At 46.9% G+C, this 26,892-nt stretch overlaps 1 protein-coding gene across 4 annotated transcripts in view; it reads left to right on the forward strand.

Moving 5' to 3' along the window:
* Positions 1–26,892, forward strand: part of KIF2A (kinesin family member 2A) — a 1,079,703-nt gene that overhangs the window by 230,230 nt on the left and 822,581 nt on the right. For all 4 annotated transcript variants that reach the window (XM_069627337.1, XM_069627336.1, XM_069627334.1 and 1 more), the window contains exons 3-4: positions 11,360–11,479; positions 26,110–26,164. In XM_069627337.1, coding sequence (XP_069483438.1) covers positions 11,360–11,479; positions 26,110–26,164 — 175 coding nt within the window. The remainder of the gene's footprint in view (positions 1–11,359; positions 11,480–26,109; positions 26,165–26,892) is intronic.

Below are 26,892 nucleotides of genomic sequence, written 5' to 3' on the forward strand. Positions count from 1 at the left end.
ATATGGTTTCGGCAGGAAAGTAGCCTCAACGTCCGCTTATCAAGCAAGGATTGCAAACTCCACCACCCTGTTGGCCAGCTACACCTGCCATCAGTGGGAAGAAGTCGCGACACTCATAGCCTCTGCTCCGGAACCTCTAAAGGGCCAGTTAGCTCGGATTTCCGCAGAGGGTAGAGCTGTGTCTGGTTGCATTTTGAAAGCAACCTTTGACGCCGCGGACAACGCAGGCAGATTATAGCAGAAGGCACTGTTATCAAGAGACATGCGTGGTTACGGCAGTCTGGTTTTAAGGCAGAAACCCAGGCATCGTTGTTGGACAAACCGGTGGAAGCCGATCTGTTTGGTAAGGCGGTCGAGGACACACTGAAGAATGCCAAGGACGAATATGAGACACTCAAGTCCCTTGGCCAGTTAACCAATAAACCCCCTAACGAGAGAGGGAATAGTAATTTTCGTCGCCCACGCAGCCAAAATTCCCAGAGAGGATCTAACTATTCCCAGGGGCAAGGTACACAGTGGAACAACAGCCAACAGTCTACCCAGGGTTACGGCAGGGGTAATAGGAGAGGTCGTGGTAAAGGCAGAGACAGCCCCAGCAAAGGAGGTGGCACGCCTCCACCAAAGCAGTGACGCTCAGTTCAGGGTCCCTTCTCACGCAACCTCAGTAGGGAGACGCATTTCCAACTTCACCCAGGATTGGGAAGGGATCACATCAGACAGATGGGTGCTGTCAACAGTATCCACAGGGTACTATATAGAACTATTGAAGCGTCCCCGGAACCATCCTCCACGACAAAGAGTACACTCTTTAGAACATCAGAAGATTCTCCTCGAGGAGATCGCCATTCTGCTAGAAAAGGACGCGATAGAACTCGTCCCGGGACACCAGGTAAACAAGTGTATTTATTCAACTTACTTCCTTGTGCCAAAGAAAGATTTGACAATGCGCCCAGTATTGGACTTACGGCCTGCCAACAAGTATGTCAAGCCCCAAAAGTTTTGTATGACTACGCTACAAGAGGTAATCCCCCCCCTCCTAAAAAAGGGGATTACATGGCAACCTTGGATATGAAAGATGCTTATTTTCATATTTCCATGTTCCCAGCGCACAGAAGGTACTTGCGCTTCAAGGTGGACAGTCGGCACTACCAATTCAAGGTACTGCCCTTCGGGATAGCTTCGGCACCAAGGGTATTCACCAAGGTACTGGCGGTGGCGGCTGCACACCTACGCAGGGAGGCAATCCCGGTGTACCCTTATCTGGACGACTGGCTCATAACGGGGGAAACCCCAGTAATTTGCAGGACAAACATTCAAAGGACTATCGACCTCCTCTACGAGTTAGGCTTCTCAATCAACGAGAAAAAGTCAAGCCTGGTGCCAAGCACCTCCAAACAGTTCCTAGGAGCAATCCTAGATACTCGAGGGGTTGACCTTTCCTTCAGAGGAAAGAATTCGGAATATACTACTGCAAATTCCGCATTATCAGTCCGGTCACCAAATAACTGTACGCAAAGCAATGCGTTTACTGGGCATGATGGCGTCATGTATTTACCTGGTCCCCCACGCGCACCTGCGCATGCGTCCCATGCAGGAATGGTTGGCGAAACAGTGGTCTCAGGCAAGTGGTCAGTGGGACGATCTAGTGGTCGTTTCGCCAACACTAGTACACAGCCTTCACTGGTGGACAAGAGAGAATCTTGTACAGGGAAAACCCTTTTACGATCCCGAAGTACAGGCAGTAGTCACTACCGATGCATGTCTGACTGGGTGGGGAGCTCACCATCTCCACCACACAGCTCAGGGTCTCTGGTCTCCCTCAGTGTCCAAAAACCACATCAATCTGCTAGAGCTTCTGGCAGTGTTCAGAGCGCTTCAAGCGTTCGAGCCCCACCTGCTAAACCTGTCAGTGCAAATCCGGACGGACAGCACAACAGCCATGTTCTACCTGAACAAGCAAGGAGGGACTCGCTCGCCAAATCTGTCCAAGCTTGCCCAGAAAATCTGGATATGGGCACTCAGACGGAACATCTTCCTGTCATCACAAAATGTTTCAGGGGAGCTCAATTCCCTAGTGGATGCTCTGAGCAGAGACTCCCTCCCAGAGGAACACGAATGGGTTCTACACAGAGAGGTCGTAGAAGATATCTTCTCTCAGTGGGGTTTCCCCACTATAGACCTATTCGCCACAAGCGAAAACAGACAATGCCCAGGGTTTGCATCCTAAAGGAATCTAGGAAACCAAACACAAGGCACTGTTACTTTGACAAGTGGAAGAGGTTTGTTATCTGGTGCCAGAGTAGATCAATCAACCCCGTTGATTGCACTCCTTCCACTATTGTTACATACATGCTCCACCTGCTGGATGCAGGATTGGTTTTTGACTCACTGAAAGTACACCTGGCAGCCCTGTCGGCTTACACCACTTCCCATAGCAAGGTTTCGTGGTGGAAAGTACCAGTAGTTAAAGCCTTCATGGAAGGAGTAAAGAGAGTTCACCCTCCTATTTCAAACCCACCACCAGGGTGGGACCTTAATGTGGTGCAAGCCAAGCTCATGGGCTCCCCTTTCGAGCCCATGCATAAAAGCAGTCTCAAACACCTGACTTATGAAACGGCCTTCTTAGTAGCTATTACTTCTATAAGAAGGTTCAGTGAAATTCAGGCTCTGTCAGTGCAGGATCCCTTCTTTACTCTCCATAAAGACAAACTGGTTTTACGCACACACCCTAGGTTCTCACCTAAATTTATATCTAAATTCCATGTAAACCAGTCCATCGAGCTTCCGGCTTTCTTCCAAAACCCACAAAGCTCGGCTAAGGTGAAACTACACACCCTAGATGTGCGTAGGGCGGTCCTCTACTATGTAAACAAGACCAGACCGCTACGGAAAACAGACCAACTGTTTGTCTCCATAGCTACAGGCAGAGAGGGGGATCGCGTCTCTAAAGGTGCCATCTCTAAGTGGATTATTAACTGTATCCAGCTGTGTTACTCCCTTTCTGAAAAAACTCTGCCTTTCACGCCAAGAGCCCACTCTACTAGAGGCATTGTGGCCACTCTGGCTTTCATTGCAAATGTACCCCTTGACACCATTTGCAAAGCAGCTACTTGGATCTCTATTCACACTTTTACTCAGCACTACTGCATTGACACACATTCCAAGACAAATGCACAAGTGGGACAAGCGGTTCTAAGACATTTATTTGCTCATGACCCTTCTCACATCCCACCTCCTTCAGGTACTGCTCGCTAATCTATGCACCGCATGTGATCTAAGCAGATTCCACAAGCCTCAGAAGGGATACATTACTCACCGTAATCGTATTTCTGATGCTTGTATCTGCTTAGATTCACATGCGACCCACCCTTCCTCCCCTCTGAGAGAAGGCGCATGGATGCTTGTAGTCTTACCTTTCTTTCTATCTGCTTGGATTATCTGTACTCGCGCTACTCCTCATGTCAGAAAAAATACAATCTGAGGGTCCTACACGCGTGAGGGATTATGGGTACAGTGGAGGTCACACTAGGGATAGTATTACTGGCACGCCCTGTGTCGACGCCCATTTTCGAGTTTCGAAAAACAAACTAATACTCTGCAACTTCCACTAGCTGTCGGCCTATGCACCTTCCACTAGCTGTCGGCCTATGCACAGCATGTGAATCTAAGCAGATACAAGCATCAGAAATACGATTACGGTGAGTAATGTATCCCATATATATTCTCACATGTAAGTGTGAAAATAGGGAGATGTTATGTGGCTTGGTTGGATTGCCACCATGTCATATAGAATTTTTTTATGACGGAAGTTCTGATGCTGTCAGTGTTCTTGTTTTCTTTTGCAGGATTCCAGGTTGTGCCAGTTGGAGAAGTGCAGAGTTCCCTGTAGCTGCACTGGCATTGCTGGGGCCTTTGTGTCTGTTAGCTTACAAATAAATACATACTGAAAGACTAGAAGCCTCTTGGTCATCAGCATAACAATTACCTCTTGAGCTAGGTTACACCAGTTGGCATCTGTGATAATTGTGTCCGTATTACTTTTAGTTGTTTCCAACTCTTTAAAAAGTTCCTTGGGTTGGGATTGTTTTTTATTTATACGATCATCGAAATAGGCTTTTTTAGCCATGTTGATTAGACTTTTTATAATTTTTTACATTTGTTTTGTAGAATTCTTTTGTCAAAAACTGTTAGGGAGCCTTTCCATTTAGATAAGGCTTTAATCTTATTACCTTTCAATTCTTGTAAGTCAGAGGAAACCAAGAATTGGTCTCTTTAGTAGTACCTTTTTCTGCAAAGGTGCTAAAGTGCCCACTGCTTCCTGCATAGTATGTTGATGAGTGTCTGTCATTTCATCTACTGAACATTCATCTGTCAATTTCTCCTGCAGCGTACGGGTGCATGGGTCCAGGGCTTCTGGAGTCAACTTTTTCAGATTTCTGCAGCGAGTTATGGTGGTAGTAGGCTTCTTATTTATGACTTTTTTTTCAGACGAAATTTCAAAGTGGATAATTGTGATCAGACCAGTGGCATAGTTTGAGTGGTAGGAGTGACATTGTTTCCTGCTAACCAATGAATAGTTTTCCCTTTCACATGTGTGGAAACCTTGACAAATTGAGAAAAACCAAGTTTAGAAAAGGCCTTATCAAGTGCTTTAGCCTGCACATCATTTTTATCGTATAACCAGTAATTAAAATCTCCAAGAAGTAAAACTTTATCCAAGATGGGGAAAACCTGTGATAACTAACCCTTACCAGTGCCCCATCCCCCGCAGTGACACGAAGGCGACTGGGCCCTCGACAGACTCTGGGGGTTTGTGTGTGAGGGAGGTGTTAATCAGTGGCAGACATTGGTGAAGGGTCTATAAGCAGAGAAGAAGTTCTGTTCATAGATGGTGGAGGGTCCTAACTTCAATGTATAGCCAGTTGTGGGCTTTACAGACTTCAGAGCCTGGTAGAAGCCAAACAAGGAGAGTGGGATCCATGCTGAGTTCAAGGACCAGTTCTGAATATTAGTAGGGACAGAGGGGTTATTGTCCTGTAAGTATGAACTGCATGCATGGATGATGAGATGTTGTGGTCTACTAAATGTCCTTCCTTAACATTAGTCTTCTCCTGCTATGGGGGAGGGATGTGGGAACAGTTCCCAAGTGGTTTTCCTTCTAGAAAGGTGATTTAGTGTTTTGTTTTTTTTCTATTTTTTTGTGGAGCGCTATCAGAGGTTATGGGTGCAATGGGAGGTGTGAAAAGGGTATGGATAGGATGCTTATGCACCTCACTTTTACTATGTTTGGTTTAATAACCAATATTTGCATTTTGAGAAAAAAGGGAAACCTTTAAAACAATACAGTTCTGGTCAATGAAAGGACTGAAAAGTCGACATGGTCACTTTTTTTTTTTACTGTTCACTAAATGACCAGATTTTCTTCCTCTTGATTTCATAATTCCAGGACTCCTCCAACAGGCGTAATGTCCCCAACTAAGTGATGTAGATTATGCATACTGTTTTCTCTCTGTAGGTATCCTTTAATGACTTAAATGGCATGTGTAAAGACTGGAGGGGATATCTGTACTTCTGCCCTCCGTATGGTAGGGTAAAGGCACAGAACATCCCAGCAGGAGCTCTCTTCACAACAGTAAGCATGGTAGCGGCACTTTGGAGCGCTGGGAGCATCTGTATTATTCTTACCCTTTCAACTGACATTAGTAGCATTCTATCTGATGCGAACTCCCCTTGACTAAGAATGGCTTTATTCAGTCAGGCACTACAGTCTGCACTTATAGGCGCCCCACTCGTGTTGCTGCAACTGAGTAAGCTAGTTGCCCTGACAAAGGACCATTAGTCCGAATGCATTGCCATTCCTAGCACATTGGCACTGCCCACCTTGAAATGGCCACACTGGCTTTATGTAAATATAGAGTTGTTCTATGACTATATGTCCTTCATTCACTCTGGCTGAGCCAGGCTCAGTCAGCCAATCGGACAGAATTGCATGAATTCATGGAGGCAGGCAATCTGGGTCACAGGCATTCAGGCCATTCACTCCTCCCAGACACCATAACAAAGGATGTGGATTGGGGCAAGTACCCAGCCTTTCAGCACACTACACTGAATTCATGTCAGTTTCAGTCAGGGCCGTTTTATTCATTGTATCATGCACAGAAACCAGACACCCACAGCAGAGAATGTGAGTTGACGCCCAACTCCATTCACAAAGGTCCCACCCCTAGGGTGTACCCACAACACCTGGGAAGGCTCCAGTCATTCTGACAGGAGGTAGCCCCAGAGCCATATATGGTATTTCCACCCAACAGCCATTCAGGAGGAAGGGACAGAGTCCGGGCTTCCCAGGACTTTGGGAGACAGCGTAAAAGGCAAAAGAAACCAAGAGGCCACAGTGGCCATCTTGCTTTTGTGTAGTAATCCATTGACTCCTATGGTAGGGCCTGGGTATCCCAAAATGGAGGACACTCCGAGCCACTGCATGTAGCTGCAACCAGACTATATACCCTGCTCTGTGTGCAACACACAGGTGCCCAAAACATGCACAAGTAGTACAAGGGTGCACCCCCTCCCCACCCATGGGTCCATATGGGTATCCCATGTGTGGTGTTCACCAAAAGATAAACTGGAGAGCTGCACTGCCAGAGGTCCAGGCTGGACCCCGGTGGCAGAAAACATATAAGGAAAACACACACAGAGAAGTGGTAGGACAAGGACTGGAGTCCCTGTCCCTCATAAGGTATTTCCAGCATCACAGCCTAGGTGGCAGTTTTTTAAATCAGTTTGAGGGTATTTCCTCTGCTGTTCCAGAGCATGGTCCTGCAGCAAGGCCTTGTTCCTGTGCTGGCTGAATGTGAGGGATGTGACCATACATACATGATCATTCTTCTGCAGGTCATAGTTCCAGTGCTGCAGTATGTCATGACTAGATATGATCTGTTAGTGAATGGATGTCTGTATTCAAGCAAAGTCCATATCTGGAGATATCCCCCAGAAAGAGTTCCATTAAGTCAGATCGTGGCAGCCCTTACCAATTGTGTGGCTGACCCAATATTTCAGTGAATGCAACCCTTTCATTGCGGCTTAGGCCCCTTTCCAGACTCTAACCTGAAGACCTGCTAACCCTCCTGACATCAAAGCTCTACCTTTTTTAACTGCAGCAAACTGAGATGCTTTACAATGCTGAGACCAGGGATAATGTGCACCTGGCCCTCAAGTCCTCTGCCTCCATTTCCCCATTGTCTATTCACCATTCTCCTTGGTTCCTCTTGTCATGTCAGTGGTGCTGCTGAGTGGCAAAGTCAGACAGGACTCATGTGTCCATTCCATTATTGCCTTGGGTACATACATCATCATACTGCTTTCCACCATGTACAGCAAGTGAATACAGAGCTGATCATGGAGATCCAAGCCTGACTGTATTTGGTTGCTATGAAAGAGGGCCACTCCTCGCAGACAGGACTGGTTCTTTTTCCACTTCTTTGTAGTGATGGGAAAAAGGTAGGAGTATAGACCGTTTTGAACCTTCTCCGGTTCACCCGGCAAAATCCAGCTAAGCACTTAAAGACGGTGATGGTGCAGCAGGTCATATGTTCTCTTCAGTTGAGCGATGAGCAATGTACCATAGATCGCATTTGGGCCCGTCTACACGTTCCGCTCGGGGCCCCTGCACAGATCCTTTCCAAAGTTCCTTGTGGATGAAATATTTCCAATACAAAATGTTTGTTTAGTATTTACACTGTCTCGGGAGGCCTCGCCAAGATGGTGCTAGTGGCTGCTCATCTTATATTTAGGGTAGCCACATTTACCTCCAACTAGATGGCCAGTTAATCAAATCTTGCACCACTCTTTTGTCAAACTCCTTTTGCAACTGGCCCTTTTAAGGGATAAGGAAAATGTCCATGTGGTCCCCAGGGTGTGGTCCAATAAATCCCTCGGAGACCGGTACCAGCCTCTGCGTCTGGCAAAGATCACCAGTTCTAGTAGACACAGGATGCAACTAGGAGAGTGGGACACAATCTTTTGATTTGGAATATGTGTAATGGAGCAAAACTTGTAGAGTGAATATCTCGTTATCATGGGCTAGGAGAGTTCTCTGTCATTAAACACAAATAAAGTTGAACTCTATTTGATAACTGTGTGTGTGTGTGTGGCTACTCAACTAGTCACAATGTATGCAGATATTTGTTTTTGCATGGCTTGTCGGTCATTGAGGTCCTAATTGTGCCCGAGTGTTCCTGAACCAATGCCTCTTCGGAGTTTGCTTGGAGTACTACCCTGGAACAATAACCCCATCAAACATTTATTTTCACACCCATGTCTTCAAATACGTGGGAAATTGCTTGGTGTACACATGAACTGTAATAACTGATGTTCTAAGTGAACAAGCAAGTGGGAATATCTCTGCTCTCAAATGTTTGTTGTGGCCATGGAACTTTGGGAGTGGGTAAGTGCTTCTGTCATAACACACTGATGTGAGCAACTGTAATATAGGCTCCCTGGGCCGGTTGACGCCCCCTGCAAATGGGAGCTGCGGTCAGACTCCCTTTTCAGAAGAGAGGGGTTAGCCATCCGTCAAATCATGTTGTGACTCGGCACAATTTGAGGTGCTGTCTCTTTCAGCAATGTATGGGCAAGCGCCATTGTTTTCTGGCAGATGCTTTTTGCTTTCTAGGACCAGCTGCTAAGCTAATTGTTTTAGACGAGGGTACAACTGAGGCATGTCCAGCTTCTGTGGAACAAAAGAAGTCTGATAACCTGTAGAAGACTTCTGAATACTATACCTTGTTTAGCAAGTTTGTTTGTACAAGTCCACATCAGTTGTCTTCTTGAACTTGCATATGACTTCAGGCATGGAAATGGCGGAGCAAGGATCTAGTACATAGTGCTCTGCAAATCTAACTTCCATTAAAGATGCAAAAATAAAAATGTGTCTGTTATTTATGCTTTAAATGTTGTACAAACATGTCCCAAAAAACGATTGACCCAAGCGCACACTTAAATTCATATAGGTGTGTTTGTTATGCATCCGTTGACCTGAGGAGCCAAAAGTCGCTCCTGTGTCAGGCTAACCAGGCACTTCTAGACCACAGGCTGCAGCTCAATAGCTCCCAGCTCCCTCCAATTTTGAACCCTGTGAATTTGCTGATAATGGACGAGTCGAGGCAACTCTTAAGCGAACTTGCTTTGCTACTATGCAAATCTATGTGAATGTTGCTACAGATACTTTCAACAAAGTGAGCTAGCTTAGCCTAAAAAACTAATAGTACAACTTAATTTATTTTATTTATTCGTTTGCGACCCGCACCACACAAGTGAAAATCCAGTAAATGTAATGAGCTTCTTTTATGCAATGATTCACATAGGCAATGCAAGGAATTCTTTGAATCAGGAGAATTCTGGTGTTTGGGGTTGAAGTTTGGTTACCAGTTTGGCAACTTGCTTGTTTTTCAAAACCCTTTTTTGTTCTTTTCCTGACCTAATCATTTGATGTGAGAAGTATTCAAAGCATCTAACTATAACAGTCAGGCCATTGTAAAATGACATATTACATAGCCCTATGTTGTAACTGATTCAAATTATTACTGTACGAGCATGCTATTTTGCTTTGTGCTACATTGTAGCAAATGTCACAAGGTCGTTAATTTCCCTTTTTTAAAAAAATCCCTTTTTGTTAAGAATACCATCTGTTGAGTTTATTTTGTATTACTAAAACTATGGTGGTAATTCTGCTTATGAAAAGGTCTGCACATCAGGACCCCCTCCTTTCATAATGCACCATGTCAAAATTATAGTGCACCCATGTGCCTTTCCTGAGACAGTCTCAATACATCCCCAGTAAGCGCTCTGCAGCAGGGCAGGTTCATTGTATTTCAGCATCTGTCAAGAATTCACATGTGACTTAATTTTCAAAATGCAGAGGATTAAAAAGCCACATCTGCTGATTCAAAATAGAGTAATTCTGTATCCTAGTCTACCTTGGGTACATTGATCTGTAAATCTAAGCCATGCCTTGTTATGGCATGGTGACTACTAGGGTCACACAATTATATAGCCACAACACTTGATGTATTGGTGTTGGCTTGGTGAGCAGTGCTCATGTATGATGGTGCTGATGTTGTATTAGCTGTCTTGCTTGGATCAATAAGGCAGTCCAATAAGGTCTCCTGGGAATCTGTGTTCAACAGGCAGTCCTGATATATCACACTTGCCCCCGGTTGCTGATCGAATTCAATGTAGTTCATTCGGAGTCGGTGGCTATTGGAAAGGGGAAAGGGGAAAGGGTAAAGGTTAGAGTGACCAGGGGAGAGAGGTAGGCTGAGGGGGATCTAACATGTTGGTTTCTGCTGGGACTCTCCAAATGTATGACCCTCCTCACTTCCTTCAGACCAAGCACTTTGGGTATGATGTCAGAAGGCAAAGCACACTTATTACAGCAGCCTGGACAAGGCCTATTGCCACTGAGTCACTGGTACGAGGGCCTTTCTGCTGCAGGTGGTAGAACCCCTGCAAGTGCCCTCTACAAACCTTCCTGGACGAAAGGTCTTTCCTTGACCCCAGAGACCCTACACTGTAACCCTAAAGCCGAGGAAAAGCCCTGGATTCTGGTTCACTCCCTCCATCTTCTTGTTAGCTAAACTGACGCTGAACATCACATCCCCCCCCCCCAACCTTTGTGTCTTGTGCCGTTGCTGCTTGGACCACACGGTTTGCTGGTCCGAGTTAACCAGCTTATTAGCCCAACACCAAATCACTATTCAGGAAGCTTCTAGAAGCCTGTTGAACCCCCAGAATGAGAACCAAAAGTATTTGAAGAGGCCCAGTCCCCGTTATCCACCATAAAGTTTTTGTGACTTTTATCCCCCTCTACTTTCAATGTTCAAGGACATGTCTTGAAAAGGCAAAGTGTTGCTAAAATAGTGTGCCTGAGCACCCCTGCCTATCAACCCAGAGTGCTCTTTATTCAAAAGTCTGCAGTCTACGTTCACTTTACAAGGTTGGCCTTTATTTATCAGTTATTCGAATTGTTCGTTTTTATTGAAGTTTCTATTTGTTGTAGAAGCTTGGTTGGACATTCTTTTATTTTTTAATACCACCAGCCTATTGTTTTGTAACTATCAGCTCACAACCCTCCTGCCTTTTGCCTGTGCTACCAAAATAGGCAAAGGAGTATTGATTGGGATCGCTGCTGGTTTAGTAGTAATATGGGGGTTGAGTAGGTGTTTTAGACATTGCTCATCCCTGCAGAGCATTAGTCAGTTCATCTCACCTTTAGCACAGCTCATTTTTTCAAGTATCCTTTATTTTCCCAATGTGGCATATATTTATGTAGATGTTTTTCCATTTTATTTTCCAATAGATTGATCTTGAGAGTATATTTGCACTAAATCCAGATCTTGCACCGGATGAGGAAATCGAGCCAAGCCCAGAAACCCCTCCACCATCCACGCCCTCAGCTAAAGTAAACAAAATTGCAAAGGTTTGTGTTTTTTGTATACTTAAACACTTTTGATAACTACCACAGTTAAATACTGGTCAAAGCAACTGGTAGGTAGCATGCATTCAAACTGAGAGACTATTTGTTCCCTTAATCACATTGTTTTGGAGCTTCTACTCAACTTCTTTGTTCACAAATGTTACTGATTTTCTAAATAGGTTGTTGCAAAATGCTTTTTTGCTGAAAGTGTTGACTTTGCAATCCAATGAACTAGCTTCAGTAGCAATTGGGAATTAGCACTCTGGAACTCATTAATCTGTCTGACTTTGCATTGTTTTGCTCTGAAAGGTGCTTTCTGCTGTTGCCAACTACGATGTGTCACTTACCTAGTACAACGTAAAAAGCCTACATGCATGGGTCTAATGAAAAGACAGAATTTATTTTGAACTTTTTGTTGTTAGTCTATATATACATGATTCAGCTATTTGTACTACTTACTGCCATCGTACTGCAGATCTGTGCACTCCACCCTCTTATAGGCAATGCCACCCACATATACCCCAAGCCCACATTCCCTTCTCCCGCATTTGTCTGTGGTCCTCATTGACTGCTTTGAACCAGGCTGCTGCCACCATCAAGAAGGCAATGGGCACCCAGACTTGAGTCCATACCCCTATGCATTTCCACTATACATTTCACCTGTGGACATTGATGCTTCAGACCGGCAACCTCAGGTTGGACTCTTGCTCTGCAGCTCTTGAGACTACCAGGCCTCTCAGTACCTGATTACACACTCCAGATGATGTTGACTGAAGACAACCGGAGGGTAGACGGATGGTCATCATACATAAACAAGAACATAGAAAATTAGGCTGTTAAATATGAACTCTTAAGAGTAGGAAAATTCATTTATATCCACTGCGCTGAGTCACCTACCAGCGTAGACTGTCACAAGTTAACAATTGAAACCTGTTGTAGCATGCTACTCTACCGTGAAATCCAGTTAGAGGGTAATAAAACCCATTACCTAACAAAGCGCACTTTAATGACATTCTGCTTTGGAACCCCACCCACAGCCCACTCAAATTCAGTCCATCTAGTGGTAACCGCAGAGTATTGCATCTTGTATTTTGAGGATCGAAAGGGGACGTCGACCTGGGCGTGCCTGTAACACTATTTCTAACGTGACATGTAGTGTACCCAAAATCCCTCACAAGTTGAGGTCCCTCAGATTGTTTTTCTTTTCCGCCCAGCTAGCTGGTCACCTTATGCGGAGCTCTTACAAATTGCAAATTAGATATATATATTTCTGAGGCTTGTGGAATCTGCTTAGATCACATGCTGTGCATAGGCCGACATCTAGTGGAAGCTGCTGAGTATTCGTTTTTTTTTCGAAACTCGAAAATGGGCGTCGACACAGGGCGTGCCAGTAATACTATCCCTAGTGTGACGTCCACTGTACCCAAGATCCCTCACGCGTCTGGAATCCTCAGATTGTTTTTTTCCACCATACTGGTCGGAAGCATTTTGCGGAGTCCCCTGGCCTTAGCCATACTTTTGCTAAAATATAATTTATTTACATCCTTCCCCACCCCAACGTCGAACTTCGACACTCGACGCCGGCTGGAGAAGAAATCGACCGTCGGCTGCTGCACGACGGATTTGGGCCTCGAAGGCCTCTGGCCTCGGCCCTGCAAGTAGGGAGAGTGGGGGGTTGTACATACTTGGTATATAGGTACACCTTATACATTTCGTACACTTAACAGCCCGCTGCCTCAAGGTGCGTATGGAGGGTACCCCTTTTCAATTCTGCCCCAAGTGCAATTGCAAATACGCTTGGGTCAACAGGCACGCCACGTGCAATCTCTGCTTGCCGAGGGACCACCCCGAAGCGAACTGCAGAGCGTGTAGTAGGTTTAAACCTAAGACACTTAAGGACCGTTCGAAGCGTTGGGCCCACCACGCCAGGCAGGCGGCCATGGCAGCGGAGGGCGCCTTCAGCGGCGGCAGCGACGCCGTACTTTTGGACGGCGAGGGCATTACGGCGTCGAAAGACAGCCGAGCGCAAGTCCCCGACCTCGGAAGGTTGTCCGGCAGGGCGGCTATGGGTAAGACCCCCGGCGACACAAGCGCTTCACACACCCCACACACACTAAACACACGAAGTCCAACCGAGACTCGACGACGTCGAGTGCTCGGAAAGAGGCACAAACAGAACGGTCCGATTCGGTGTCCTCTGGGCGTTCTCGATCGAGATCGCCGCATGACTCCAGGCAATCATCCACTCTTGCCAAGAGTGCCTCGCTTACTAGGCTAACAGAAGTTTGATCGTCGGAGGACAACGACGACTTCCACCCCTAGGCCGCGCTCCAGGAGTCGGAGCCCGCAGACAAAATCAGCGAGGCCCCACGCTCGAAGGACAGGGACCCTACCCCTGATCCTCGACGCCAGGCGTCGAAAACCTCCGGAGCCACAAAAGGACAGGGAAAACATTTTTCCACTCACGGGGAGGGGGGAAAACAGCAGAAGAAGCAGCCTTTGCACTCTTCCACACCTGTGAAACACACCACTCCCCCTAAACAGACAGACAAGACCAGGTCTGCTGATATGTCTAAAGCCAGCAAATCTACTCAAGATAAATCCCCTAGACTTGCTGAGAGAGTCATTCCCAGTTCCAAAAAATGGTCCAGTGAAGACATAGATAGGGTCAGGTCAAGGATGTCTTCTTTGGCTGATTTTTATGATAAAAATCCAGACATTTCCTTTCGTATGATCCACAAGGGGCGACACCCTCAGGCTCTAATGATCCTATCCCCCCGAGTAAGAAGCCCCGGTTTGAAACACAGATGAGGGCTACAGACCCCTTCGAGGTACAACCATACTCCAGACCATACTCACTGTATCAAGGAGAGGCTTCCTTTGGTGAGGACCAAGAATTTGGCATGGTAGAAGAGCAAACCTGGACGGGCTACTATGGGGATGATGAGGACCAAGAAGAGGAAGAGGAAGACCCTGAAACCTACAGAGTAGATTCCCCGGTAGAAAACTAAGCCCCGGTTACCAACTCCCCTGTCGATAACCAACCCCTCCTGCGAGGTTCTCGCACGTGCAGCAGAACATTTCCATATTGACACCCACGGTGTCCAGGAGGAGAGGGACTTCGCAGAGGAGTTAGTGGGAGAAAGGAGGCCTGTTGCCCAGACCATCCCTATCCTTAAGTCCATTCAGCGAAGAATAGACCCGTCCCTGGTGAACCCGAACCTCACCAGAGCAGTCAATCCCAGGGTTGAAAAACTTTTCAGGGCAGCCCACTCTGACCCTCTCTATATAAGAGGACATCTGAAGCCAGACTCCCTAGTTGTCACTAACTCTCGTAAGAGGGCTGGAACACCCTTGTCATCGTCCGAAGCTCCTCCCGACAAGGAGAGCAAAAAACTATATGGTTTCGGCAGGAAAATAGCCTCAACGTCCGCCTATCAAGCAAGGATTGCAAACTTCACCACCCTGTTGGCCAGCTACATCTGCCATCAGTGGGAAGAAGTCGCGGCACTCATAGCCTCTGCTCCTGAACCTCTAAAGGGCCAGTTAGCTTGGATTTCCGCAGAGGGTAGAGCCGTGTCTGGTTGCATTTTGAAAGCAACCTTTGACGCCACGGACAAAGCAGGCAGATTGATAGCAGAAGGCACTGTTATCAAGAGACATGCGTGGTTACGGCAGTCTGGTTTTAAGGCAGAAACCCAGGCATCATTGTTGGACAAACCGGTGGAAGCCGATCTGTTGTTTGGTAAGGCGGTCGAAGACGCACTGAAGAATGCCAAGGACGAATACGAGACACTCAAGTCCCTTGGCCAGTTAACCAATAAACCCCTGAACCAGAGAGGGAATAGTAATTTTCGTCGCCCACGCGGCCAAAATTCCCAGAGAGGATCTAACTGTTCCCAGGGGCAGGGTACACAGTGGAACAACAGCCAACATTCTACCCAGGGTTACGGCAGGGGTAATAGGAGAGGTTGTGGTAAAGGCAGAGGCAGCCCCAGCAAGGGAAGCGGCACGCCTCCACCAAAGCAGCGACGCTCAGTTCAGGGTCCCTTCTCACGCAACCCCAGTAGGAGGACGCATTTCCAACTTCACCCAGGTTTGGGAAGGGATCACATCAGACAGATGGGTGCTGTCAACAGTATCCACAGGGTACTGTATAGAACTACTGCAGCGTCCCCGGAACCATCCTCTACGACAAAGAGTACACTCTTTAGAACATCAGAAGATTCTCCTCGAGGAGATCGCCATTCTGCTAGAAAAGGTCACGATAGAACACGTCCCGGGATACCAGGTAAACAAGGGTATTTATTCAACTTACTTCCTTGTGCCAAAGAAAGATTTGACAATGCGCCCAGTATTGGACTTACGGCCTGCCAACAAGTATGTCAAGCCCCAAAAGTTTCGTATGACTACGCTACAAGAGGTAATGTAATCCCCCTCCTAAAAAAGGGGGGATTACATGGCAACCTTGGATATGAAAGATGCTTTTTTTCATATTTCCATGTTCCCAGCGCACAGAAGGTACTTGCGCTTGAAGGTGGACAGTCGACACTACCAATTCAAGGTACTGCCCTTCGGGATAGCTTCAGCACAAAGGGTATTCACCAAGGTACTGGCGGTGGCGGCTGCACACCTATGCAGGGAAGCAATCCCGGTGTACCCATATCTGGACGACTGGCTCATAACGGGGGAAACCCCAGTAATTTGCAGGACAAACATTCAAAGGACTATCGACCTCCTCCACGAGTTAGGCTTCTCAATCAACGAGAAAAAGTCGAGCCTGGTGCCAAGCACCTCCAAACAGTTCCTAGGAGCAATCCTAGATACTCGAGGGGTTGACCTTTCCTTCAGAGGAAAGAATTCGGAATATACTACTGCAAATTCTGCATTATCAGTCCGGTCGCAAAATAACGGTACGCAAAGCAATTTGTTTACTGGGCATGATGGCGTCATGTATTTACCTGCTCCCCCACGCGCGCCTGCGCATGCGTCCCATGCAGGAATGGTTGGCGAAACAGTGGTCTCAGGCAAGTGGTCAGTGGGACGATCTAGTGGTCGTTTCGCCAACACTAGTACAAAGCCTTCACTGGTGGACAAGAGAGAATCTCGCACAGGGGAAACCCTTTTACGATCCCGAAGTACAGGCAGTAGACACTACCGATGCATGTCTGACGGGGTGGGGAGCTCACCATCTCCACCACACAGCTCAGGGTCTCTGGTCTCCCTCAGTGGCCAAGAACCACATCAACCTGCTAGAGCTTCTGGCAGTATTCAGAGCGCTTCAAGCGTTCGAGCCCCCCCCTACTAAACCTGTCAGTGCAAATCCGGACGGACAGCACAACAGCCATGTTCTACCTGAACAAGCAAGGAGGGACTTGTTCGCCAAATCTGTCCCAGCTTGCCCAGAAAATCTGGATATGGGCACTCAGACGGAACATCTTCCTGTCATCACAAAATGTTCCAGGGGAGCTCAATTCCCTAGCGGATGCTCTGAGCAGAGACTCCCTCCCAGAGGAACACAAATGGGTTCTACACAGAGAGGTCGTAGAAGATATCTTCTCTCAGTGGGGTTTCCCTACTATAGACTTATTCGCCACAAGCGAAAACAGACAATGCCCAGGATTTGCATCCAGGTTCCCCCAACCAGACTCCCAGGGGAACGCCCTGTGGATGAACTGGTCAGGGATGTTTGCGTACGCCTTTCCACCAACTCCTCTCATCAGGAAAGTGGTGAACAAGATGAACAGAGAGTCGATGACGCTCGTCCTAGTTGCTCCCATGTGGGCAAGACAACCGTGGTTCCCACACCTATGCAGCATGGCGGTGTGCAAGCCCATCAAACTTCCAGCCTGGTACAACCTACTGTCCCAGCACCAAGGTCAAACAGTGCACTAGCAACCCAACTCAATGAACCTGGCAGCATGGCTCCTGAGGTCATAGAGTTTGGACATCTCAATTTACCACAGAGGTGTATGGACATCCTAAAGGAATCTAGGAAACCAAAAACAAGGCACTGTTACTTTGACAAGTGGAAGAGGTTCGTTATCTGGTGCCAGAGTAGACAAATCAACCCTGTTGATTGCACTCCTTCCACTATTGTTACATACATGCTCCACCTGCTAGATGCAGGATTGGTTTTTAACTCGCTGAAAGTACACCTGGCAGCCCTGTCGGCATACACCACTTCCCATAGCAAGGTCTCGTGGTGGAAAGCCGATGAGAGTTTGTAGAAGCTGCAAACTTCCAAAGCGGCGGCCAAATCCCTAGGAGCTGCAATAAGGAAAACTCCAAACCGCCCCACAGGTGCGCCCTTTCGCTATTATACCGCATTCGGAAAAGGCAGAGGACAGTCGGCTCAAAGAGGTCAAAGACGATTCTCCTGTGGTGGACATTGTAGAGGTTGCCTTACCTTCAGCCACTGCGACAGCTGCTCCAAAACCTCTGAGGTCTTCGTTCACAAGACTGCAGTAGGAGGCAGGTTGCACATCAACTGATAGAATGGAAGGCTATTACTTGAGATGCTTGGGCATTGGAAACAGTTGGCCAAGGTTACTGCCTACCTTTCCTGCAATAACCTCAGTCATCCACTGGGGAACAACACTTTAAAGGTTCCGGATCCGCTCCTTATGCAGGAGATTTTAACTCTGCTGAAGAAAGGTGCTATAGAACGAGTACCTGTAGCGGAGAGGAACAAGGGTTGGTACTCCCCTTATTTTCTAATTCCAAAGAAGGAGGATTGAGACCCATCTTGGACTTCAGAGGCTTGAACAAGTTCCTCAGGAAGGACACGTTCAAGATGGTAACACTTTCTCAGCTCCTTCACGCCCTCCAGCTTCAGGATTGGATGGTATCATTGGACCTCCAGGATGCTTACTTTCATGTGCCAATCCATCACAAGCACAGACAGTACCTGTTTCGGGTTCTGCCATTTGGCCTAACCTCCGCCCGAGGGTTTTCACCAAGCTAATGTCGGTTGTGGCAGTGAGTCTCAGGTGAGGTGGGTGGTTCACGTCTACCCCTATCTGGACGATTGGCTGATCAGGGCCAGTTCCCCAGAACAAACCCTAGACCATTTTAGATATACTTGCCACACCCTCCAGTCTGGGCTTCTCCCTCAACTGTAGGTAGGCCACCAAGCTTCAGCACAACCATTGCCATATTTCCGTATTTTGTGCCACCGTGTGAAATATCCTCAGACCTACACCGCCGCCCGTGTCCGCCGCAGAGCGCACTCCCATCGCTGGATTTATTTGTGAATCTCATGTCACCCCAGCATCGTGTGCGTGCGGAGCGCCACTCCAAGATGGCCGCCCTGCACCCTTTGGCACCACTCTTTGTGCCTCGACCGGCCCACGCTCCCATCGGCCATCCACCTCGATATCCCGGCCAATAGCAGACCGGGAGGCGTGAGCCGGCTCCTGCTCAAAGGCCGCCTGCTACAAGGCTATATGCCTGTCTCTGCCTGTCCCGCCTAACCTCGCCGTCGCCAGAGAACTCTCTTCAACCAGAGTCCTGTCCGGAACACTACGGTACTGTGCACTCCCGCTACTTTCTCACTCGAGCATCGCTATTGTAACGTATCTCGAGACCACGCGATTAGTGGTCTACATAACTAATCTAACAGTCAACCCACTCTAGACGTGTATACGTGCAAAGTGCACCCACACAAACTCTCCAAAAATGCCTTATTCTGTCTACGATGTACAAATAAGACTTGCTAAGATCACTCCTAGCCATGTCTAATCCCAGACCGCCTGCACTTCATGCATTGTGCGCCGCCTAACCTATGCTGTTATCTACTATTCATTTAGTAACATTGTTTGATTGCTGCTTTGCTGAATTTGAATGCTTCCCGCTACAGCGCTAATCAATGCTGAACCTAGGTCTTGGGCTACTTCCCACACCTTCGACTTTCACCGTGTGCACCAGACCTCCTGCAATTCACGTACTGTGCGCTGCCTAGCTACTACTTATTGTTGAGATCATGCCTAGCCACGTTTAATCCTAGCGATGTTATTTGACTTTAACCGAGTGCTGCAATTCACGCACTGTGCGCCGCCAAGCCCATGCTGTTATCTTTTACTCATCTGCAAATATTACTAGAACGCTGATATGCTGCTAATCAACGCTGAACTCGGATGATAGGCTACCAACCAAATCTCAGACTTTCGGCCACAACCAACTGAAACTAGGCGTTTCACCCCATGGGATTGAATCCTATTGAACACCACCGTACTAGACTGACGCCCGGTAGACCCAGTGCCAATATTGAATTTAGGTGAACTATTGCCTGTACAATCCACTACCTTGCACTTGAATTATCCTCACTTACACCGTAGTGACTCAGTACCCAGATGTTACTTGACCTTAGGCTACCTGACAACTACACTGCACTAGCCCTTTCTTGCCCACTATCACAATGTATTTCCACACGCTTTATACAGTGTTACTGAGATGAATACTGCACATTTTGAACAGCCAATATCCAATCATGTTACCAAATCCACCATCACATGAGCCCCTACATAACCCTTACACACTAACTAAAACGACTTCCACACCCTGCCCTATTCTCATGAGGAACCTTAAACTACGTACCAGGCTCCCAACCCTCTAACTAAACTAGCCCACAACAATGCAACTAGGAATCCATCCCTGCACCCCCTTCAGCTGAACAGTAGACTTCACCGCGAGCCAATCTGCGACCGGAAAAGTACGCACGAATTTGTGCCACCACCCATAAATCCAGTAGAACATGGGACCAAGGGTGCACTAATAAATGCCCGTTCCATGGTAGCCCATGCATCAGACATTGCCGACCTGTTATACAACGAAGACTTGGACTTCTTAGCGGTCACTGAATCTTGGTTACATCCCACGGCAGGCCCTGCAATTATGTTAGCGGTACCTGATGAGTATACGTTACTAAGATTCGACCGGACCACCTCTAGAGGCAGAGGTCTTGCCATCATAGCCAAAACTAAATTCCCTCTAACAATCGAATCACCCACCAATGCTAGCTCCTGTGAATCATTAACCGCATCTAACACTCAATCCATCTCCATTCACCTTATCTACCGACCGCCAGGCCCTTTAGGGTCATTTGAAGAAGACCTCACAGACATCCTATCAAACAACCTCAAAAACTCCTCACAACGTATCTTACTAGGAGACTTTAACCTCGGATTTAACGACCCCGCAGACGCCAACGCCACTACAATCAATAATACCTTAGAGGAACTGGGCTTTACCCAGAAGATCACTGAGCCTACCCATATCAAAGGGAGAACCCTGGACTGGTTAGCTGTGCACAGCTGCCCAGTCCTGGTCTCTGCCATACTCCGCAGCCTTGGACAGACCATTACTTGATCTCGTTCACCCTAGAGGCAACCCCAGCACAAGCTAACAGTATAGCTCCAGCTGTCCAGTCCCGAAATAAAAAAAAACATCACCCCAGAAAATTTGATCCCGCTGATCACACCGACCTTGAATGCCATTCCAGACCACACAGATCCATTCACGATGGTGGACATCTACAATAAAATCATGCTCTCATCCCTTGATGCCATAGCCCCCTTGAAGCTAAAAAGGAGCAAGCCCCGGAAACGCATCAATTCGTGGTTTTCGCCTCATCTTAAAGCCCTCAGACAGGAAAAGTGACGCTGTGAAAAAACTTGGCGAGCTCACCCCTCAGAAAAAAAAAAAAAAAAAAACTTGAGCAGACTAGCTTCCCAATATAAAAAAGAAATTATACTGGCCAAACAAACGTCCTATAGCACGCAAATCTCACAAGCGAAATCCAACACTAGTGAGCTTTTCACAATACTAAAAGAGGGTGAATCCCCGATCCAAGTGCCAGACTCGTGCATCAAAGATAAAAACTGGTGCACTGGTATACAAAATGCCTTAGAGAACAAAATCTCCTCTCTTAAGACAAAGATAAGCATTAAAAAAGAATCTCTCCTATCCTCTACTAAGACGAATACCTTCACCCACAAAAAGACCCACCTGACTCAACCACCCCCCCAGCTCACAACCCCCCCTTTAATTTCCATAAAGTATCCACCAAAGAGGTAGAAAATACCATTCTCACCCTCAAACCATCAAATTGCCACGGAGACCTTTGCCCCGCTCAATTGATTAAGGCGTCTTTCACATCAGGCACCGTACCTAATAACTTAAAACAGTCCTGGGTCCTCCCCTTGCTCAAAAAACCGAATCTAGACCATCCACTCCCACCAACTACCGCCCCATTACCACAGTACCGTTCCTTCTCAAAATCCTCGACAAAATTGCATACCAACAGATCCAACATTACCTTGAGCACTTCCAGCTACTAGGTGTCTGACAATCGGGCTTCAGGCATCAGCACGGAACCGAAACTGCACTTATAGATCTCAAGGCACAAATAGACGAGCTGAGAGATCAGGGTAAGACAGCACTACTGCTACTCCTTGATCTCTCGGCTGCCTTCGATTTGGTCGACCATGAGATCTTATGCAACCACCTACAAAAAGCTGCCCACTTTTCTCAAGAGGCAACCAATTGGATCCAATCCTTCCTCAATAACCGCACAATGAGAGTCTTCTCTTTGCTAGCAGCAGCCGACCCAACGCCCATCACTTGTGGCGTGCCTCAGGGATCCTATGTCTCCCCTACACTTTTTTTACATCTTCACGAAGCTCGATGATCTAGACGATCTGGGTATCACCTACACTAATTACGCTGATGATACCCAGATCCTCATCCCGTTGTCGGGGGATTATGACAAGGATTTGGCCTTCGTTAACAAAGTGTACCTCATCATCCAGGCATGGATGGCTTCACACGGTCTATGCCTGAATGATGACAAGACGGAACTCCTCATCCTAGGCTCTGTACATCACCTTAACAAGCTTGACCAAAACTATTCATCGTTCGTAATTGACAACAATAAGATGAAGGTAGCCAAGGAGGTTAAAACCCTCGGCTTTTATCTAGACTCTTCCCTCACCTTCAACAAACAAGTTAATGCAATGGCCTCCGCCACTTCCTATACTTGCAAACTCATTAGGGCAGCCAAACCCTTTCTCTCTTCCACCAACTGTATCACCTTGGCCAGGCTTTGATCCTGTCCAAGTTGGACTATTGCAACGCATTATATGTAGGCTGCAATAAATATATCTCAAATAAAATTCAAATCCTCCAAAACAATGCCCTTAGAGCAGCCCTTAGCATACCGAAGAAAGCCCATATATCTGTCTCCAGAAGGTCTGTCAATTGGCTATCTACCAAAGACAAAATATTCCTCAAATCAGTCTCTCCGATTCACAAATGTCTCCACCAAGCAGCCCCTCAATACCTCATCTCCAGATTCCCTATACCTACCCTCTCTCGCCATTCTAGAACGGCCAACTCCAACCTTCTCCTGGTGCCCAGGTTTAAACATACAATGTCGGGAGGCAACAGCTTTCCAGTAAAAGCAGGGCAATCCTGGAACTCCCTTCCTCCTCCCTGCAGGGAGGACCTACCATACCACCAGTTCAGAGCTAGGACTATCCACTGGCTCAAAACTCTCGACTCATAACGACCTTCTGCTTCCCGGCCGCGCAACCACCATGTTGCTCCTTACCTCAACGAATGTAAATATGTATATAGTATTGTCTATAGTGTATATGCTTTACCTATCCTATTCGGCGTGATACGTCCAGCATTGTAACCACAGCTGGACCTCACCCCGCTGTATGTAACTAAGTTTTGCAATCCTCTTGTTGCTCCTGCACCTAGCTACCCCTGGGTTAGGTGCGCATTATAAATAAAATACAAATACAAGAAGTCGCACATGATACCATCACAAAGACTCCAATTCATCGGAGCAATCCTGGATGCATCCCTGGGAAAAACCTTGCCACCAGAGGCGAGGGCTCAAGACATTCTGCAGATGGTGATGAAATTCCAGAATGCCCAACATCTTCCGGCCTTCGACTTTCTAAGGTTACTAGGTCTCATGGCATCCTGCATTTTTCTGGTGCCAGAGGCTCGCCTGAGGATGAGATCACTCCAATGGGCTCTCAGGACCCAATGATCACAATTCTCAGGAAGGATGTCTGGGATCTCCTACATATCCCAGACAGAGTTTCACTGGATCTTCAGTGGTGGGCCTGTCGGGAAAACATCTTCAAAGGAGAACCATTTTGGCAACCATGGCCGGAGATAACAGTAGTGACGGACGCCTCACTCAAGGGCTGGGGAGCCCATACCAACGATTTGACCATCAGCGGTCGTTGGTCTCCATCAGAGTCCAAACCACATATCCACCTTTTAGAGCTGAGGGCAATCAGACTAGCGCTGAAGGCCTTCCTGCCATCTGTACAGGGAAAGACTGTCCTGATAATGACGGACAACACAACGGCCATGTGCTACCTCAACAAGAGAGGTGGTGTAGGGTCACTACCACTGTCCAGAGAGGCAATGCAGCTTTGGTTGTGGGCAATATAAGAAGGAATATCTCTATCGGCAGATCACCTAGCCGGAGAGACAAACACAAAAGCGGATGCTCTGAGCAGGCAGAGCGCAGTCTCCCACGAGTGGGGAACTAGCTCAGGAAGTCCTTCAAGAGATCTTCACCCTTTGACGAACCCCTCAAGTGGATCTGTTTGCAACCAGTGCCAACCGGAAGTGCGAACTGTTCTTCTGCTTAAGGGAATTTCCCCCAAGAGGAGCTCTAGGAGACGCGTTCGTGGTGGACTGGGAATTTCTACTTCTTTACGCATTTCCTTCAGTCCCCGTCATTCCTCACGTAATAAGGAGGTTGAGAAGGTTCAGGAATCCATGATCCTAATTGCCCCGGATTGGGCGAGGAGGACGTGGTACCCGGACCTTCTGGACAGGTCATCTGCCCTCCCATTCATCTTCCACAAAGAGAGGATCTTTTCGAGAGAGAGAGGAGGATCTGGTACTCCATCTGGATATCGGGACCCTCTGCCTTCACGCATGGTTTCTGAGAGGCTGAAATGCAAGGTTTTGGACCTTCCGGACGATGTAATGGAGGTTTTGCTTTCAGCCAGGAGGCCAGCAACCAAATCTTTATACCGCTGGCGTTCTAATAAGTTCTGCAGCTGGTGTAGAGATAAGATTGTCGACCCTCTCGTGCAGTACACTGATGGTGTTCTCTTTTCTTTTGCACTTGGAAAATCTGTGGCTCCAGATTGGTACCATCAAAGGTGATCTAGCAGCGCTTTCCATTTTGAAGCGCACTGCAGAGGAAGTCTCCTATTTTAAGATTCCTTTGGTAATTCAATTCTTAAAGGGATTAACTCATGTTTATCCTCCGACTCACTTTCAAGTCCCACTGTGGGATCTCAATTTGGGTTTACACTTTCTGATGGGTGCTCCTTTTTAGCCTCTTCATTCTTGTGCATTAAGACTTCTTAACTTAAACAGTTTTCTCAGTGGCAATAACATCTGCCCGAAGGGTGAGTGAGCTACAGGCTTTATCCTGCAAGCCTCCTCATACCGTTTTTCATAAAGACAGTGGTATTAAAGGTAAAGCCTACATTTCTCCCCAAGGTTGTTTCTGAATTTCACATCACTCTGAAAATAACCTTACCGTCCTTTTATCCTCTGCCACATCTCGGGAACGAGGAAGAAAGTCTTCACAGACTCGACCCTAGGCGTGCACTGAGTTTTTAGATTACCAGATTGGTCATAAATTGGGGTCTAACAATCACCAAACAAACCATCTCTAGATGTTAGATGTAGTATTTTAACAATTTCAGAATGTTAGACTGGCGGGTAAAGAACCCCAGAACATCTAAGGGTTCACTCGACCAGGAGTGTCGCAACTCCGTCTGCTTTGCAGAGGGGAGTTCCAATGAAGGATATTTGTGCCGCTGCCACATGGTCGTCTGCACACATCTTTATGAAATACTACAGTCTGGATTCCTCCTCCTAGTCCATATTCTGTTTTAGGAAAAGCAGTACTGCACTCTGTGCATACTTAATCACTTGAATTTTACTCCCTCCTCCAAATTATATAACTGCTTTGGGAGTGGATCGAAGATGAGGAATAGATGGGAGGACACAATCCATTCAAAGAACAAGTTACTTACCCATGGTAAACGTTCTTTCGACTGGATGTTTCTTCCACGTATTCCTTATCGCCCCTCCTAGCCTACCCCGCAGTCAAACTTCACTTGTGGTTACAGTCTGCGCTCTCTCAAGGGGAGTAACGGTCTAATTTAAGACAGTACTTCTCTCTTCAAAAACGGAACTGGGCAACGGGCGCTGCGCAAGCTACTTATACCTGTGATTACGTTGACGTCAAGACGGAGGCCTCCGAGGGACATCGACTCAACCAGGCATTGATGCACACCACCCTCTTCTGAAAAAAACAAATTTCCGAGGAAGAAAGCTGGATATTAGGAAATATTGAAGATAAGGAATATGTGGGAGGAATATCCAGTCGAAAGAACGTTACCATGGGTAAGTAACTTGTTCATCTTTTAAAATCATTTATTTGACCTGAAACCAGAAACGAAGATAAAAGCAGCATTCTCATTCTGCCTGTTTTTGTCATCTTTCTTTAACGCAACATGGAAATTGGACATTACAAAATATACTTGCATTTATTGGCTGTTTTTTTCCCCCTATAGAATCGAAGAACGGTAGCCCCTGTCAAGAATGAAACTCCTGCCAGAGACAATCGAGGTAAGTGGTGAATTATCTCTTTCGGCCATTAAAAACATGTTAAAAAATGGCCACCGTCATTCGAAAAAGGGGCATTGTCCCTCTTCATATTTAATGGCGGTGGCACATTTTTCCACCTTCTTTTTTTCACAGCCCCTGCGGTGTAGCAGAATCGCACCCGCGAAAGGCAGATTCTGATGGATTAGACCGCCTTTGCCAGGTTACGGATGCAGTTTAAAAGAGTACCTTCATCAAAGTGCATTAAGCGTGACTAATATTTGTTGCTCATTGTTGAGACTGATTCTTCTATACTCTGGCATGGGGGGACGGATCTATAGAAGGCCAACCAATATTGTGACCGGAACAACTCTGGAAAGCTGTGGCCAAACAAGTTTAGGTAGCAGTGACAGGCGGTCTAGGCTATGTTCGTCAGAGGTGGGGAGTTTGTAAGGAGTCCACAATGAGGTCACAAAATGGGAATCACAGATTACACTTAGACAGGATGTATAAAAATACATTTATTTATGGTCAAAGCACACTCTAGAAAAATGGCAACTGGCAGGTAGACTTATCACACTACACTATCAAACTAAATACATATATACATTCACTTTGTTATAGGGCATAATACATATCAAACTCCTACAAAGGAAAGGTTAGACAAGTATTATGCACAAAAAGGTCCACAGAGATGATCCCTAACTAAACTTGTCCAGCTCTACGTTTCCTGGGGCCTTTTGCCCAATAGT

The sequence above is a fragment of the Ambystoma mexicanum genome, chromosome 6p (assembly GCF_040938575.1).
Source record: "Ambystoma mexicanum isolate Mex_15411 chromosome 6p, UKY_AmexF1_1, whole genome shotgun sequence".
Taxonomy (NCBI): Eukaryota; Metazoa; Chordata; class Amphibia; order Caudata; family Ambystomatidae; genus Ambystoma; species Ambystoma mexicanum.